This window comes from Balaenoptera borealis, assembly GCF_965194805.1.
Source record: "Balaenoptera borealis genome assembly, chromosome: 3".
NCBI classification, from domain to species: Eukaryota; Metazoa; Chordata; class Mammalia; order Artiodactyla; family Balaenopteridae; genus Balaenoptera; species Balaenoptera borealis.
Window position 1 is genome coordinate 124,042,680 of NC_138866.1, and position 17,424 is coordinate 124,060,103.

At 37.6% G+C, this 17,424-nt stretch overlaps 1 protein-coding gene across 9 annotated transcripts in view; it reads left to right on the top strand.

Annotated features, from left to right (window-relative positions):
* SCAPER (S-phase cyclin A associated protein in the ER) overlaps positions 1–17,424 on the top strand; it is a 487,034-nt gene that overhangs the window by 397,288 nt on the left and 72,322 nt on the right. For all 9 annotated transcript variants that reach the window (XM_082386958.1, XM_082386962.1, XM_082386961.1 and 6 more), the window contains one exon: positions 12,061–12,293. In XM_082386958.1, coding sequence (XP_082243084.1) covers positions 12,061–12,293 — 233 coding nt within the window. The remainder of the gene's footprint in view (positions 1–12,060; positions 12,294–17,424) is intronic.

The following is a 17,424-nucleotide window of genomic DNA, read 5'->3' on the forward strand; positions in this document are numbered from 1 at the left end:
GTAGGTTCCCTCTATGCCCAATTTCTGGAGAGTTTTTATCATACATGGGTGTTGAATTTTGTCAAAAGCTTTTTCTGCATCTATTGAGACTATCATACGGTTTTTATTCTTCAGTTTGTTAATATGGTGTATCACATTGATTGATTGGTGTATATTGAAGGATCCTTGCATCCCTGGGATAAATCCCACTTGATCATGATGTATAATCCTTTTAATGTGTTGTTGGAGTCTGTTTGCTAGTATTTTGTTGAGGATTTTTGCATCTATATTCATGAGTGGTATTGGTCTGTAATTTTTTTTTTTTTTTTTTTTTTTGGTAGCATCTTTGTCTGGTCTTGGTATCAGGGTGATGGTGGCCTCATAGAATGAGTTTGGGAGTGTTCCTTCCTCTGTAATTTTTTGGAAGAGTTTGCGAAGGATGGGTGTTAGCTCTTCTCTAAATGTTTGATAGAATTCACCTGTGAAGCCATCTGGTCCTGGACTTTTGTTTGTTGGAAGATTTTTAATCACAGTTTCAATTTCATTACTTGTGATTGGTTTGTTCGTATTTTCTGTTTCTTCCTGGTTCAGTCTTGGAAGGTTATACCTTTCTAAGAATTTGTTCATTCCTTCCAGGTTGTCCATTTTATTGGCATAGTGTTGCTTGTAGTAGTCTCTTAGGATGCTTCGTATTTCTGCGGTGTCTGTTGTAATTTTTCCGTTTTCATTTCTAATTTTAATGATTTGAGTCCTCTCCCTCTTTTTCTTGATGAGTCTGGCTAACGGTTTATCAATTTTGTCTATCTTCTCAAAGAACCAGCTTTTAGTTTTATTGATCTTTGCTATTGTTTTCTTTGTTTCTATTTCATTTATTTCTGCTCTCATCTTTATGATTTCTTTCCTTCTACTAACTTTGGGTTTTGTTTGTTCTTCTTTCTCTAGTTCTTTTAGGTATAAGGTTAGGTTGTTTCTTGAGGTAGGATTGTATTGCTATAAAGTTCCCTCTTTGAACTGCTTTTGCTGCATCCCATAAGTTTTGGATTGTCGTGTTTTCATTGTCATTTGTCTCTAGGTATTTTTTGATTTCCTCTTTGATTTCTTCAGTGATCTCTTGGTTATTTAGTAACATATTGTTTAGCCTCGATGTGTTTGTGTTTTTCACATTTTTTTCCCTGTAATTGATTTCTAATCTCATAGCATTATGGTCAGAAAGGATGCTTGATATTACTTCAATTTTCTTAAATTTACTGAGGCTTGATTTGTGACACAAGATATGATCAATCCTGGAGAATGTTCCATGCACACTTGAGAAGAAAGAGTAATCTGCTGTTTTTGGATGGAATGTCCTATAAATATCAATTAAATCTATCTGGTCTGTTGTGTCATTTAAAACTTGTGTTTCCTTATTAATTTTCTGTTTGGATGATCTGTCCATTGGTGTAAGTGGAGTGTTAAAGTCCCCCACTATTATTGTGTTACTGTCAATTTCCTCTTTTATAGCTGTTAGCAGTTGCCTTATGTATTGAGGTGCTCCTATGTTGGGTGCATATATATTTATAATTGTTACATCTTCTTCTTGGATTGATCCCTTGATCATTATGTAGTGTCCTTCCTTGTCTCTTGTAACATTCTTTATTTTAAAGTCTATTTTATCTGATATGAGTATTGCTACTCCAGCTTTCTTTTGATTTCCTTTTGCATGGAATATCTTTTTCCATCCCCTCACTTTCAGTCTGTATGTGTCCCTGGGTCTGAAATGGGTCTCTTGTAGACAGCATATATATGGTTCTTGTTTTTGTATCCATTCAGCAAGCCTGTGTCTTTTGCTTGGAGCATTTAATCCATTCATGTTTAAGGTAATTATCAATATGTATGTTCCTATTACCATTTTCTTAATTGTTTTGGGTTTGTTTTTGTAGGTCCTTTTCTTCTCTTGTGTTTCCCACTTAAAGAAGTTCCTTTAGCATTTGCTGTAGAGCTGGTTTGGTGGTGCTGAATTCTCTGAGCTTTTGCTTGTCTGTAAAGCTTTTGTTTTCTCCATCGAATCTGAACAAGATCCTTGCCGGGTAGAGTAATCTTGGTTGAAAGTTCTTCCCTTTCATCACTTTAAATATGTCATGCCACTCCCTTCTGGCTTGTAGAGTTTCTGCTGAGAAATCAGCTGTTAACCTTATGGGAGTTCCCTTGTACATTATTTGTCTTTTTTCCCTTGCTGCTTTCAATAATTTTTCTTTGTCTTTAATTTTTACCAATTTGATTACTATGTGTCTCGGCATGTTTCTCCTTGGGTTTATCCTGTATGGGACTCTCTGTGCTTCCTGGACTTGGGTGGCTATTTCCCTTCCCATGTTAGGGAAGTTTTCGACTATAATCTCTTCAAATATTTTCTCGGGTCCTTTCTCTCTCTCTTCTCCTTCTGGGACCCCTACAATGCGAATGTTGCATTTAATATTGTCCCAAGGTCTCTTAGGCTGTCTTCAGTTCTTTTCATTCTTTTTTCTTTATTATGTTCTGCAGCAGTGAATTCCACCATTCTGTCTTCCAGGTCACTTATCCGTTCTTCTGCCTCAGTTATTCTGCTATTGATTCCTTCTAGTGTAGTTTTCATTTCAGTTATTGTATTGGTCATCTCTGTTTGTTTGTTCTTTAATTCTTCTAGGTCTTTGTTAAACATTTCTTGCATCTTCTCGATCTTTGCCTCCATTGTTTTTCCGAAGTCCTGGATCATCTTCACTATCATTCTGAATTCTTTTTCTGGAAGGTTTCCTATCTCCACTTCATTTAGTTGTTTTTCTGGGGTTTTATCTTGTTCCTTCATCTGGTACATAGCCCTCTGCCTTTTCATCTTGTCTATCTTTCTGTGAATGTCATGTTTTTTTTCTTTCTTTCCTTTCTGTCTTTGGCTGCGTCGGGTCTCAGTTGTGGCATGCACGATCATCGTTGAGGCATGCGGGATCTTTCGTTGCAGTGCACGGATTTCTCTCTAGTTGTGGTGTGCAGGCTTTTCTCTCTCTAGTTGTGGTGCACAGGCTCCAGGGTGCATGGGCTCTGTAGTTTGCAGCACTCGGGCTCTCTCGTTGAGGTGCACAAGCTCAGTAGTTGTGGCACATGGGCTAAGTTGCCACGCGGCATGTGGGATCCTAGTTCCCCGACCAGGGATCAAACCCACGTCCCCTGCATTTGGAAGGCGGATTCTTTACCACTGGACCACCAGGGAAGTCCCTTAAGTGCTGGTTTTATTTTTAACTTGGAACTTCTGAATATGTTACAATAATTGGGTTTTTTTAATTGAAAATCAATATCTAGGTGCATTCAACAAGATTCTTTTTTAACACCTCATATGTAGCCAGTGTTGTTTTAGGCACCAGGAACAGAGAATTGAACAAAACAGAATCTTGCCCTCATGGAGCTTATATTCTAGCTTGGAGAGAGAGGAAATACATACTAGTTTAGAAGGTGACCATTGCAATGGGAGAAAAATAAAGCTGAGTAAACAGGAAAGGGAAGTGGGTTTGGGGGAGGAGAATGTAACTTTTAAAGAGATAGTCTGGAAAAGCTTATGGTTAAGATGGCATTTGAATAGAGACCTAGAGGAAGAGGGAGAATGAGTCATGAGGATACCTGGGAGAAGAGTATTTAGGCAGAGGAAATAGCAGAGCAAGAGTAAGAGCCATACAGACAAAGTGTAATACATGAATTCAGAGAGGTAATTGGGGAAGTAGACAGATCAGGAAGGGCCTCTTTGGCCATTATGCGGTTTTGGACTTTAGCTTTGCAGGAGATAAGAAGCCAGGGATTCTTTTGAGCAGAAAAATAATATGATTCAACATTAATAACAAAGAAATTTCCAAGCATCAAGACCACTAAGGCATGCACTATAAAGTTTGCTGAAATTATATTATTTAGGATTTTGGAAAATGTATAAACAGTCTGAAAGGCATAAATATATTAAAAAGGGTAATAATATTTGGGATAAAATGCACCATCCTCTTTAATATTGTCTTGATATTGTTTGTGAAATTTAAAAAAGATAATGTTGAAAAACTATTAGCCATTCATATGTAATTTCTTTTCATGCTTTTAAGCCAAGTAAATCATCAGGGTAAATATCATTCATGAGTTCTATTTTTATACATAATACAACATAAGCATAGATGTTTTATAAAATGTCAATGGTGAAAAGACTGTTGTAGTCTGAAGACAGTTTATTTAGGAAATAAAATGGTCCCAGCAATGTGGAAACCTGTGTCTGATGCTGGTGCCCTTCCACATTTTTTTGCCTTTTTTTCCCTATACTCTGACATGGACTTGACAGGAGCTTTCTAAACAATCTCCTATTGGTTCTCAGTGAGTTTAGTTCATATTCTGACCATTGTGAACACACTCTACGACTTAAAAATACTTAAGCCCAACTTCACAATACTGAAAATTAGTTGGATAGAATTACCACTGATTACCAAGTTAATTTTCTCTCTCATGGAATCATGTTACAGATGGATAGATTTATACTACTAATAAAAGCATCTTTCTGGATTGCAAAAAAGAATGTAGAAAGTTTTCAAAACTACTTTGGTGGTGGGAGGTAGTGGGGGAAAGAAAGAGTATGAGCTCATCTTTTAAAAGTGATAATGACTTTTAATTTAATTTTGCTAAAACACTTTGCCTCAGAGCTTAGCCCTATAGATATTGGGTTTCTCCTTGGAGTAGGTTTAGAGAAGTAGCACAGTACTTATTCCAGCCCTGATGGTTTCTTCATTCTCAGGAAAGTCTCTTTCTCCTCTAGACAATGATTTCCTCAAATATAAAATGAAAAAAATTGATTCTAAGTTTCTTTCTTGATCTAAAACTATATGAAATATCTGCAAATTTTGAGAAAGCCAAATATTTTTTGAGCTGGAGAAATTTTATAAATAAGAGTATTACATGAAATTACTTATAGTCTGCTGCTACTGTAAGAGTAAGATAATAACCACACCAGTGTATTCTAAAGAAATATACTAAAGGAAATACCTTGCATCCATTGAAGAGAAATTGTGGTTTTTAGATTTCTGCCTCAGGAGTGACAGATTCAGAAGAGACAAAAGCTACATAGCTCTGTTTTTTCCCAGGCCAGGCCTGGTACGTACCAGCAGGTGGTAGTTACAAGCACTGCTGCATGCTGGGAAGGCAACCTTCCCCTGCCCTCCACAGACCACCCACCCTAGGATGGAATGTGTTCCAGACTCAGGTAAGCCAGGTGTGCAATAGACAGCGGGCAGGGGGGAAGGGAGATGTTGCTTGCACACCTTTCCTAAAGGACAGGCCCCTCAACTTGCAATGTGCCCTTGGCCCAGCAGCTGTGTTAGAAGGAAGTTCAAACTCAAGTGTTAGTCTATAAGCGTATATCAGAACTCTAGGTGTGCATTTCGTCTACTAAGTGTCCCAAAAGAGCAGGCTGTTAACGAGTTACTTTACCTCTGGCAAGTAACAGTGATACCCAACTAGACAAAAGACAACAGTGCAGAGTACTGCTGTGAATAGAATATCCTTTACAGTGTAGATACCTTCTCCTTAAAGTTTCTCTTTATCAAATCTCATTCTTGAAGACTAGAAAGAACCTTTTGTCTAACTGAAGATAAACCCCTTCATACTTTAATTCATTCAATTTTGAAATTCTTTCTTAGATGAAACATCAGTTTCCTATTTAAAACATTGTGGTAAAAGGGTTTTAAACCAGCAAAAGAAAAATCTATATAGAAGGATGAGGAGAATTTCTGTGACCGTTTGAATAAAATAATGTCCTGATGAGACAAAGACTTCGCCAAAGGTTACAAGCAAAAGAAAACTCTATTCTCAGCAGTGAAAGAATCAATATTAAATAAGAAAATTAGAGAGAAAAAAACAAATTTGGGGCGAAAATATGATGAGGTGAGGGGCTTAGACTGGTGGAAAATAGGAGACCATAGTGAGAAAATAAAAGACTGTTCAGTACAGTGAGGGCCTTTAGACTGAGGTCTGAGGTCCCAGGATTCACCATGACAAGCTTGGCTCCTGCAGGCCACAAGTGTTCTTCATATAATTGCCAGATTGTTAGAGAAGTTTTTCAATTTCTGTTTACTGTATTAAAAACTGCCAAAATGGTGTTTCTAAAATTAAGCAGAAAGCCCCAATGAAATAGAAAAATCAAAAGTTGTCAGTTGTGGACAGAGAAAATAAGAAAAGTGTAAAAATATATCTGATTTACTTTACATTGAGCTTATTTTGGGGGGACTGATCTGATTTACTTTACATTGAGCTTATTTTGGGGGGACTGATGAAGGAGTAACATTTGGTCCTTGAACCACATTTATGGTTTCTGAATAATAAGTTTAGTATATTTCACCCGTAATTATTCCAACAACCTTTAAATAAAATATTTTCATGCCCTTTCGTCAAGAATAAAGTTCAAATTAATTAAGAACTTTTAATGGAAGAGACATCAGAAAGGCAATGTTTGGCCCATGATCAGTTTTCACCTCCCTCCAGTTGAGACAGTTGCTCCAGAATCCTCAGTAAAGGAGATGGCCAGTGGGAGGAAGTCAGTGTGAGGTAAGAGAAAGCACGTGGGCTTCAGAGTCTGATAAACTCAAGTTCAAGTCCCAGCTCTTCTATTAACTAGCTGTGAAACTTGGACATGTTGCTTGCTATCTCTGAACTTTGATATGTTAATCTGCAAAAATTAAACGTAATGGTATAAGGAAAATACTTAAGTATCTCGCATAGAAGAAAAACTTGATAAATGTTAGTTTTCATCCTTTTTTCTTTGCCCCCCCCCAAATAAGTGAGGTTCATAATTTAGCTTTTTTTTTTTTTGATATCTTAAGGTTGTCATTTTGAGCATAAACAGTTATACTGATTTGTAGTAAATAATAATTTCAGTGCAAATAAAGATGAGTGAGTCCAGTAAAAATAACGTGTCTCACATTACAGTGCCTTTAGCATTCTTATATCTGTTTCTCCTTATGCTTCCAGAATTAGTGTTACATTTTGCTACTGCCTACCTCTAAAATGGCTACCATTTCTCTCTTTTATATTGTTCTTTCTGTTCTACTATAAACCAGTAAACCACAGCTTTCTACACTTATTTGTAAAATCAGAGTATACAGGGTCTAAATGACCCTTAGAGTAAGCAGAGCATCACTTTATTCCTTTGACCATGGATGTAGTAGATATTCAAATGTTAGATGAGCAGGTGATTAAATAAATGACACTAATTTTGGTATCTCAGAAGTCTTTAATGTCTTTGTGATTCTCAACTATATTCTTAAAAGATATAATTATTGGATAAAATACTTCTAGAGAAGTGAAAGGTTGCTAAAATGCACATGTATAGTGTTTTATTTGAAATACTTAACATCAGTACAAGGTTTTTGAAAAGAAAGGAATATGAAAATCTGTGATGTATGAAGAACCCTGACATTATCCAGAAATGTGTTTCTCATATTCCTTCTGTAGTTTGTAAAAGAAAAAGAAACTTGTGTCTTTAGGTGATTTATTGAGTTAATTTTAAAATGTGGCCAATTGAACACACAAGTTACATTCTCTCTCTCTGGAGGCCCCCACTAATATTATGGTAAACAGATAAACAGATAAAGTTCTAACCCCTCAAAGACAAAGAGAATGGGAAGGAAAGGAAAGCAAGTATGTTTTAATCTGGAAAGCAAATGATTGAAAAACAGTTACCTAAAAGCTAAAACCTCAATTAGCAGGAGGTCTTCCTACCAGAAGAAAACCTGTGCCACATAACCCCAGAAGGCCCAAAAATTAGAGTTCCCAAGTATCTCAGAAAATGAGGGTACAAGTAGGGCTGGAAAGAGGAGGATTGGTTGGAAGTCTAAATAAGAGGCAGTTCAGATGCCCTAGATCCCATCTGCTACATGTACAGCCAAGTGAACGCCCCTCCCCAAACACTAGCAGAAGACAAGAGGTTGAACCAAAGTTACTCAGGACATGGGGACACCAGGTACAGCCATACAGAAATCATACAAAAACAAAATGATTAAGTGAAAATCTGTTCCTTAAACACTGAGACACTCAGCCCCTTCTATGAACCTCTGAGAAAATGAGCAGGCCATGTCATATACTCTAGGCTTAGAGGGCATAGGATTCCATTCTTGTGACACTAACTGTCCCAGGAGAATAGACCTGTAAATATTGACAGTTGGGATTCCCCAGCTGGGTCTCTGCTTAGTCATCCAAACTGAGGCCCCTCATGCTGACTTTGTATCCAGCTTGTTATTGGATCTAGATTGTGAAACACTGAAATCCATCTATGCATTAATTTTAAGTATGAACAGAAATCCCCAGATTACCACATATTTGAGGAAAGCCTACAACCTGAAATACAAAGAAAGAACTCAAAGGAAACAAAGACCATGCAGGAAACAAAAGAAAATCTTAAAACATTAGAATTTCACAGAGATGAGAAGATATTGCAGCCATGAAGCAAAAACAAAGTACTGTAGAAACAAAACATACAGGGAGCCCAAAGGAACTCCTGAAAATTAAAAATACAATTGATGAAATGAAAAATTCAGCAGAAGGACTGGAAAATAAAGTTAAGGAAATTGTCTAAGAAGTAGGACAAAGTAAAAAGATATGAAAAGCAGAAGAAAAAAATACAAGAAAATTCAAGACTCAGTTCAGGACCAAAATCCAACAGAGAAAATAAATGAGAGGAAATTAGCAAAGAAGTAATACAAGAGATATCTTCAGAAGTGAAACACATGACTTTCAGATTGAAAAGACCACTGAGTTTCTGAACAAAAAATGAAGGAAGACCTATACCACGACAGAAGAAATCAGGGGTAAGAAGTGCCTAAAAGTTTCCAGAGAGGACAAAATAGGACATGTAAAAAAACGTTAGGAATTAATTGGACTTCTGAAGAACAGTGCTTAAAGTAGGAAACAATGAAGCAGTCCTTAAAAACTCTGAAAGAGGGACTTCCCTGGTGGCACAGTGGTTAAGAATCTGCCTGCCAATGCAGAGTTTGAGCCCTGGTCCGGGAAGATCCCACATGCTGCGGAGCAAATAAGCCTGTGTGCCACAACTACTGAGCCTGCGCTCTAGAGCCCATGAGCCACAACTACTGAGCCCGCGCACCTAGAGCCCATGCTCCGCAGCAAGAGAAGCCACCTCAATGAGAAGCCCGCACACCGCAACAAAGAGTAGCCCCCACTTGCCGCAACTAGAGAAAGCCCACACGCAGCAATGAAGACCCAACGCAGCCAAAAATAAATGAATAAATAAATTTATTTTAAAAAAAACTCTGAAAGAAAATTAGTTCCAACCAAAAATTCTATATCCATCCAAACTATCAGTCAAGTATAAGGATGAAATAAATATACTTTCAGACATACAAGGTCTCAAAATTTTTCTTCCCATGCTTCCCAGAACTTCCCATGGAAGTTCTTCCAAAGAACTTTCAACTTCTTTGGAAGTTGTTTGGAATCCAAGAAATAAAGGAATCTAACTCGGGGTCGGGGGGGGTGGGGGTGGAAGGAATTCTTAGGATGAAGATGAAGGGCATCTCAAAATGAGAGCTATGTAGTACACCTAGAGAGCAACCAGTCCAGATTAGAGCAGGAGGATGGCTGTTTCAGGACAATTGTCTCCATTGGAAGGAGAAAAAGAATCAATCCCCGATGTGTTTGAACTTGAGAGGAAATTCCATTTTAACCAGAAAGATTGACAATGAACTAGTGATACATACATAAGAAATTCAACATCTGAGTGAAACCAAAAATTTGTACAAGAAAGTAAATGTAATCATTTACTAAATAGCTTAACTGTGAATAATATTTGTATAGTCATAACGGAAGAAACAATATTATGCTGTTGGTAGTGCTGTGGACCAGATGTTCTGATTCTCCCCCTCTTACCAAGTACATAGTAGAATGACGTTTCTTGTCTCCCTTGTAGTTGAATTGGACTATGTGATTCATTTTGGCCAATATGTTGTTAGCAAAAGTGATGTGTCATTTCCAGGTAGCTCATTTAATGTTGACACAAGACCCTCCAGAGATATTTTTTGCTGTCTGCCCCTATGACCTACAGTCCACTGTACTGTTCAATACACTAGCCACTATTTAAATTAAAATTAACTAAAATTAAAAATTCAGTCCCACGTCACACTAACTACATTTGAAGTACTCATTATCCACATGTGACAAGTGCAGATGTAGAACAGTATAGATTGAAACATTTCAATCATTTTAGAAAGTTCTTTTGGGCATTGTTGCTCTAAATGATGGTTGCTTTGTCACCTAGACTCTGAAGTAAGGACAACAGGAGCCCCAGCCAGTCTCAGATGAACATGTCATTTGAATGAAAAATAAAGCTTTATCATTTGAAACCACTGAAATTTTTGAGGAATTTTTCACTGCAGCATAACCTAGCTTATCCTGACTTATACAGAAATCCTTGATTCAAGCTCAACTCCTAATACCACCTTCTGTATTGGGATAGGCTACATTATGCTAGTCACAGCTTGAAGAAGCTCTGTGACTGTTTTATAGAGTTTCAAAGGGAACTTCCATCAGCACATACTGCAGAAAGATTCTACTGTAATTACTTTGGCTTAGGAATGGCTCAGTGGTTAGAGATGGTCAACAGTCTTAAACAAGGCTATTCTCAGAAAAGTAACTTTCATGGAATCTCTAAATGAACAACAACAATAAACAATGGAGGGACTATTTGCTTGTGTTTATAAAGATCTTCCTTTTGAATCCCAGTGATCATTTATTCCTCTATCTTTTGATAGAACTGGTGCAGATAAAGAATGAGAACGAGGCAAAGACTAGTTGTTATTAAGTAAGTGCATTTGTGAAGTTATTGGTAATAATTTACCAAGTGATTTCCCATTCATCGTCTTATTTGAACTTCATGGTAGTCCTAGCAGGTAGACAGATACAGAAACCAAAGCTTGGAAATGTGAAGTATTTACATACAGTCATGTGACATGCTGGAGGAGGAACTGGAACTTAAATACAGTGCTATCTGATTCCAAGTCCAAACTTCCTTCCTCCCCACCTTTAGCTTCTTGTCTCTGCCCCTTTCTTGGTAGGGAGGCCTTCAGGAGCCCCTCTTCTCCGTGGGAAGAGTGAACCCTTACGTAGCCAGCATCACATGCCAGGGCACAGAGCTCCCAGCCTGGTAATTGTGTATCTAGCCACTGTACTTCTAGTCATCCTTCTCTGCGAGAGCTGATGTTCACACGCAGTAGTATTTACTCCTGGTAATAGTAGGAATCACAGTAAGAGTAGCAGTTACGGTAGCAGATGACACTTCTGTGGGACTTACCTATGTGCCAAACATTGTTCTAAGAATTTACGTATGTTGATTCATTAGATACTAAGATTATCCTCATTTAACAGTTGAGGAAACTGAGACACAGAAAGGTTAAGGAACATGTCTAAGATCATATAGCTGCAAGGCCAGAACCCAAGCCCAGGTTCTGACTCCTTGTCCAGCTTTTAACAGGCATATTACTTCCTGTAAACCATAAATAAATAGAGCTCAATATGACCCTATGTATTAGGCAAAAAACTATTTTACCATTTTGTAATAAGAAATGCAAATTTTTTCCTAAGAGAGGAATTTAGGTTAGATATTTTTTAAATTCACTTTAACAAGAAACAGTGCTATCAGTTTACCAACTGGTTTGTTTTCTGAGTTTATACAAATTTTTAATATACTTTATTCAATTGAATAACTAATATTTATTGAGTGCTTATTATGCGCCTAGGCACGAGCTAAGCATTTTATGTTATTAGCTCATTTAATCCTCACAAGAACCCTATGTTATAGGTAATGTCATTATCCCTGTTTTATAAATGACAAAATTGAAGCTTGGAAGTAGCAACCTACCCAAGGTCACCCAGCTAGCGGGCGCAAAGCTGAGATTTGAACTCGACAATCTGACCTTAGAACCAATACTCAAACATTCAGATGGCACCTCTAGAATTTCAAAATTATTTATGATTCCAGAAATTTTCCATATCATCTCTGTTCATTTTTGTTGGTTTTATTGAAACACAATTACTGTATTTTTTTCCATCTAGGTTTATGTTCCAGATGAAAATAATGCTATTTTGGGAAGAAATACAAATAAGCAAGTTTTCGAAGGCTTGACAACTGGACTTCTCAAAGTCAGTGCTGTGGTTTTTGGCTGCCTGATTACCAATCGACCAGATGGAAACAGCCAGCCAATTACACCAAAAATATCAACACAGGAAATGAAAAGCAAACCCTCACAAGGTGATGCTTTTAACAGTCGAGTTCAGGACCTCATCAGGTAAATTTCTAGATTTCTTAAAACTGTCTTTTTTGTTAAAAATATATATTAAAATAAATTTAAGTCTCAGGGCCCATGTGATGGCAATCTTTCTCACACCGTCCACAAATTCCTAATACAAAATATACCACATTTTGTAGAGAGAAGGAAAATCCTACTAATGAAAAGCATTACAGTTAGAGCTCATCTGTCTTTCTTGATATTTAGATATTTGATATTAGAATAGGTAGTGTCCAAGCTTTTTATAACTTTTTTTGCTGTCAACTCTTTCCAACTCAAAGAATTTCTAAGAATTTCCCTATCTCAAGTCATCTCTGGTTATAAATTTGGTTCAGATTTAAAACAGTAATAATAGCTATCATTTATGGAGCACCCATTATGTGTAAGGTACTGTAGTAGAGGCTTTACAGCCCTATAAGTGTAGGATTTCTAATACAGACTTTGTAGGTAAGGAAATTGCTTAGTGAGGTTAAGTGCTTTGCCCAAGGTTATGTACTGAATAAGTTTAAAAGTTAAGTAGGAGAGTTGAGACTGGAACTCAGGTCTAGCTGTACTCCCAACAGCTGTATGTTTTCCACTACACAAATGTGGCAATTCCTAACACCTGTTCAAGGTCAACCCTGCTTCCTTCCAAGGTCACCTTCTCTCCTGGGAAATTTATTCCTACTTTGACATCTGAATTCTTTTCCCCTCATGAATCTGGAATCAGGTAGGACATTTAATTTCCCAATAGGGTTCCATCTGGTGTTAATCAATTACCTGTCCCACCTATCAGAAACTCCTCTGTGATCTGCACTGATCTCTGACTTCCAAAACCCATGCAATTTGTTACTCTCTGAAGCTTATAGTAGGTTCATAGGAGAAAGAGAATGCCCTCTTCTGCATTTGCTTCTTTCACAGTTCATAAATTTTACACTGGTCTCTTGTAGTGCTTTCTTGAAAACAGTTGTTTCATTCAGTATCTTTCTTACCCTTGATTACTTTGTTAACTTGTCCCTTCCATCTGCCTGCCCTCTTTCCCCAAGCATATTTATTGCTAGAGAGTACTAGGCCCTTTGGGTCCACAACCATTTATCATACAGCACTTGACTTTGACCCTCCCTGGCCTTTCTCTCAGTTGCTTGATCCCATTCAATTTCCCCATGTCCTCTTGGTCATTGTAGAAGCCGGCCCTCTTTGCTGATGAATGCCATTCAGCCCCAGCGTTCTCCCTTGGGCTACCCTGTGATGCAGCAACCCTGCGTTCTTGTCATCCAGACAGCTTAGCCACATGCCTCAGCTGTGAAGAGGCAGAAGGTCCAGCCAGGTGCTTCAGTGCAATTCTGGTGGGCCTTCCGGGAGAAAGTACCTACATTTTTACATATATTATTGTAGTTACCAGATCCTTTGTAAAAAGAAGAAGGTTATTGGGGAATAAAAGTAACAGTGGTAATCTGCCAAACCAAGTAACTCATGTAACTTAAAAAGGGTGATTGACAATTATATTACTTCAGTACAAAACCATTCCACTCTTTATCTGACTTGAACCACTTTTGGTAAATATTGTTTTCTTGTAGATAATGCATTGTAGGCTTGCTTGATGATCCCTATATGTAGAACCACAAACCTTATCTCAGATCTTCTTAATGAAGCAAACAGAACATGTTTAACTACTTTCATGCTTTCTTTCTCACCTTCTCAAATATGAAGTGACAGGAAATCTCCCACCACTCCCTGCTACAGCCTGTGCATTTTTTGTCAGTTTATATCTCTAGCATTGTAAAGTTGTGAGGAAAGCATTCCAACACAGTCTTTGGCACTATTCTCTGACCTGTATCCCTAAGGTAGAGCTGGAACAGGGCACATCATCCTGACATATGTCCCTGTTCTCTCCTTATCTGGCACAGAAGAGGCAAGAGGGTGTCTAACCAAGATGAGGTAATAACAGTGTTTATTCTCATTATTTTACATGGTTTAGTCAAGTTTCTAGATCTAAGGGATCCTCAAATATTTATCACCTCAAAATATGATCACTTGTACTCACTTTGTGCCAGACACTTCACAAGGTCCTGGGATAAAAAAACTAAAAAAAAAACCTTTAACAGAATACCCAAATAATATCTTTCGGCTATCAAACATCAGAATTTTTTTTTTCTATAAGATGCAAATATTGTCAGTGTCAAGTGTTTAGCATAGTTCTAGGAAAGCAGTATTGTGTGTAGGGTAGAAGCAGATTGCAATTTGAAAAAACACTGGTTTGAAATTTGCTCAGGAAATGCATCAGTCCTGAAGCTCTGCAATTCTGTTTCTTCCCAGCTTTACTGAGATATGGGTGACATATAACATTGTGTAAGTTTAAGTTGTACAACGTGGTGATTTGATGCACATATATATTGCAAAATGATTGCCACAGTAACGTTCATTAACACCTCCCATCAGCTTACATAATTACCGTGTGTGTGTGTGTGTGTGTGTGTGTGTGTGTGTGTGTGTGTGTGTGTTGAAACGTTTAAGAGCTACTCTCTTAGCAACTTTCAAGTATGTAATACAGTATTGTTATTTTTAGTCACCATGTTGTACGTTACATCCCCAGAACTTATTCATCTTATAAATGGAAGTTTGTACCCTTTGACCAACATCTCCCCATTTCCCCGACCCCCCACCCCAGCCTCTGGCAACCACCATTCTACTCTCTGTTTCTGTGAGTTCAGCTCTTTTAGTTTCCACATGTAAGTGAGAACATACAGGATTTATCCTTTACTGTCTGACTTATTTCACTTAGCATAATGCCTTATATGGCCACCCATATTGTCACAAATTGCAGGATTTCCTTATTTTTTATGGCTGAATAATATTTCATTGTGTGTGTATATATGTGTGTGTGTGTGTGTGTGTGTGTGTGTGTATTTACCACTTTTCTTTATCCATTCATCTGTTGATGGACACTTTGTTTCCATGTCTTGGCTATTCTGGATAATGCTGCAGTGAACATGGGAATGCAAGTATCTCTTCAAGATAGTGATTCACTTCCTTCAGATATATACCCAGAAGTGGAATTGATAGATCATATGGTGGTTCTGTTTTTAATCTTTTGGAGAACCTCCATACTGTTTTTCATAGTGGCTTTACAAATATACTTTCCCACCAACAGTGTACAAAGGTTCACTTTTCTCTCCACATCCTTGCCAATATTATCTCTTGGTTTTGGGATTGTTTTTGTTTTGTGTTTTCGTTTTTGTTTTTGATAATAGCCATTCTAACGGGTGTGAGGTGGTATCTCATTGTGGTTTTGATTTGCATATCCCTGATGATTAGTGATGTTGAACATCTTTTCCTGTACCTATTGGTCATTTGTATGTGTTCATTGGAAAACTGTCTATTCAGGTCCTTTGCCCATTTTTTAATTGGATTATTTGTGTTTTTACCATTGAATTGTAGGAGTTCCTTATTTTTTCAAATATTAACCCCTTATCCAGTATATGGTTTGCAAATATTTTCTCCTGTTCTGCAGGTTGCCTTTTCATTTTTTTGATTGTTTCTTTTGCTGTGCAGAAGTTTTTAAGTTTGAAGTAGTCCCACTTGTTTATTTTGCTTCAGTTGCTTGTGCTTTTGGTGTCATATCCAACAAAATATTGCCAAGACCAATGTCAAGTTTTTTCCTCTATGCTTTCTTGTAGGAGTTTCATGGTTTCCGGTCTTACATTTAAATCTTTCATCCATTTTGAGTTCTTTTTTTGGGAATGGTGTAAGATAGGGGTCCAGTTTCATTCTTCTGCATGTAGTTATCTGATTTTCCCAGCACCATTTATTGAAAAGAGTATCCTTTCCCCAGTGAGATTCTTGGCTCCTTTGTCAAATATTCATAGACCAGATATGCATGGGTTTACTTCTGGGCTCTCAATTCTGTTCCATTGGTCTACATGTCTCTTTCTATGCCAGTACCATACTATTTGGATTGCTATAGCTTTGTAATATAGATTGAAATCAGGAAATGTGATACCTCCAGCTTTGTTGTTCTTTCACAGGATTCCTTTGGCTATTCATGGTCTTTTGCTGAAGCACAATTCTTTTCATCATGTTCAATTAGAAATTTATATCTGTCTCTCAAAACAGGGAAATCAAACTTTGCAACCAAGAGGCAAATAGGTGAGTCCAAGTCACTGATACCAGCCTTTTGGAATCAAAAATTAGTAAACATAAGGCATCTATTCAAGGAGAAGTTATAAAACTGTACTTTAGCCAAGCACTTTCCTAGCTGCTAGGATGTACTACAGGCACCTCAGGCTCCACAAGTTCAAAACTGAACACCTTATCTTTCTACCCAAAGGAGATACTTTTCCTGTGTCCTCTGTCCTTATCTGTAGCACCAGTATCCCATTCAGTTACTTAACCCAGCATTCTGAGCATTGTCAAAGACTCTTCACAGTCCTTTACTAAACCAATATCTAAGTAAGTCTTTAGTACCTATTGATTCTACCTTGTAAATATCTCAGATTTATTACCTTTGCTCCATTGCTACTTCTTTAAGAGTGCAGTCTCTCTTGCAATAGCAGATAGCTTGCCTCTGCCTCTCTCCCCATTCCCCCCCTTTTTTTTTTAATAGACTTTTACTTTTTTTTTTAAGTATTTGTTTTTTTATTTACTTATGGCTGTGTTGGGTCTTCGTTTCTGTGCGAGGGCTTTCTCTAGTTGTGGCAAGCGGGGACCACTCTTCATCGCGGTGCGCGGGTGTCTCACTATCGCGGCCTCTCATTGCGGAGCACAGGCTCCAGACGCGCAGGCTCAGTACTTGTGGCTCACGGGCGCAGCTGCTCCGCAGCACGTGGGATCTTCCCAGACCAGGGCTCGAACCCGTGTCCCCTGCATTGGCAGGCAGACTCTCAACCACTGCGCCACCAGGGAAGCCCTCCCCTTTTTAAAATAACTTGTTTCCTAATTATAAAATTAATATGTGCTCAGTGAGAAAAACGATTTGAAAAACACAGAAGAGCACAATGGATTTTGTTGAATACACAAAAATTATCTTTAATCCCACCACCCAAAGATAATCATTGGTTTTGTTTTGGTTTTGGTACATATATATGTGGTTATTTTATGAAAAAAATTGTAATATGTACACATTGTTTGGTCATACTTTTTTTTAAGTGCTTTT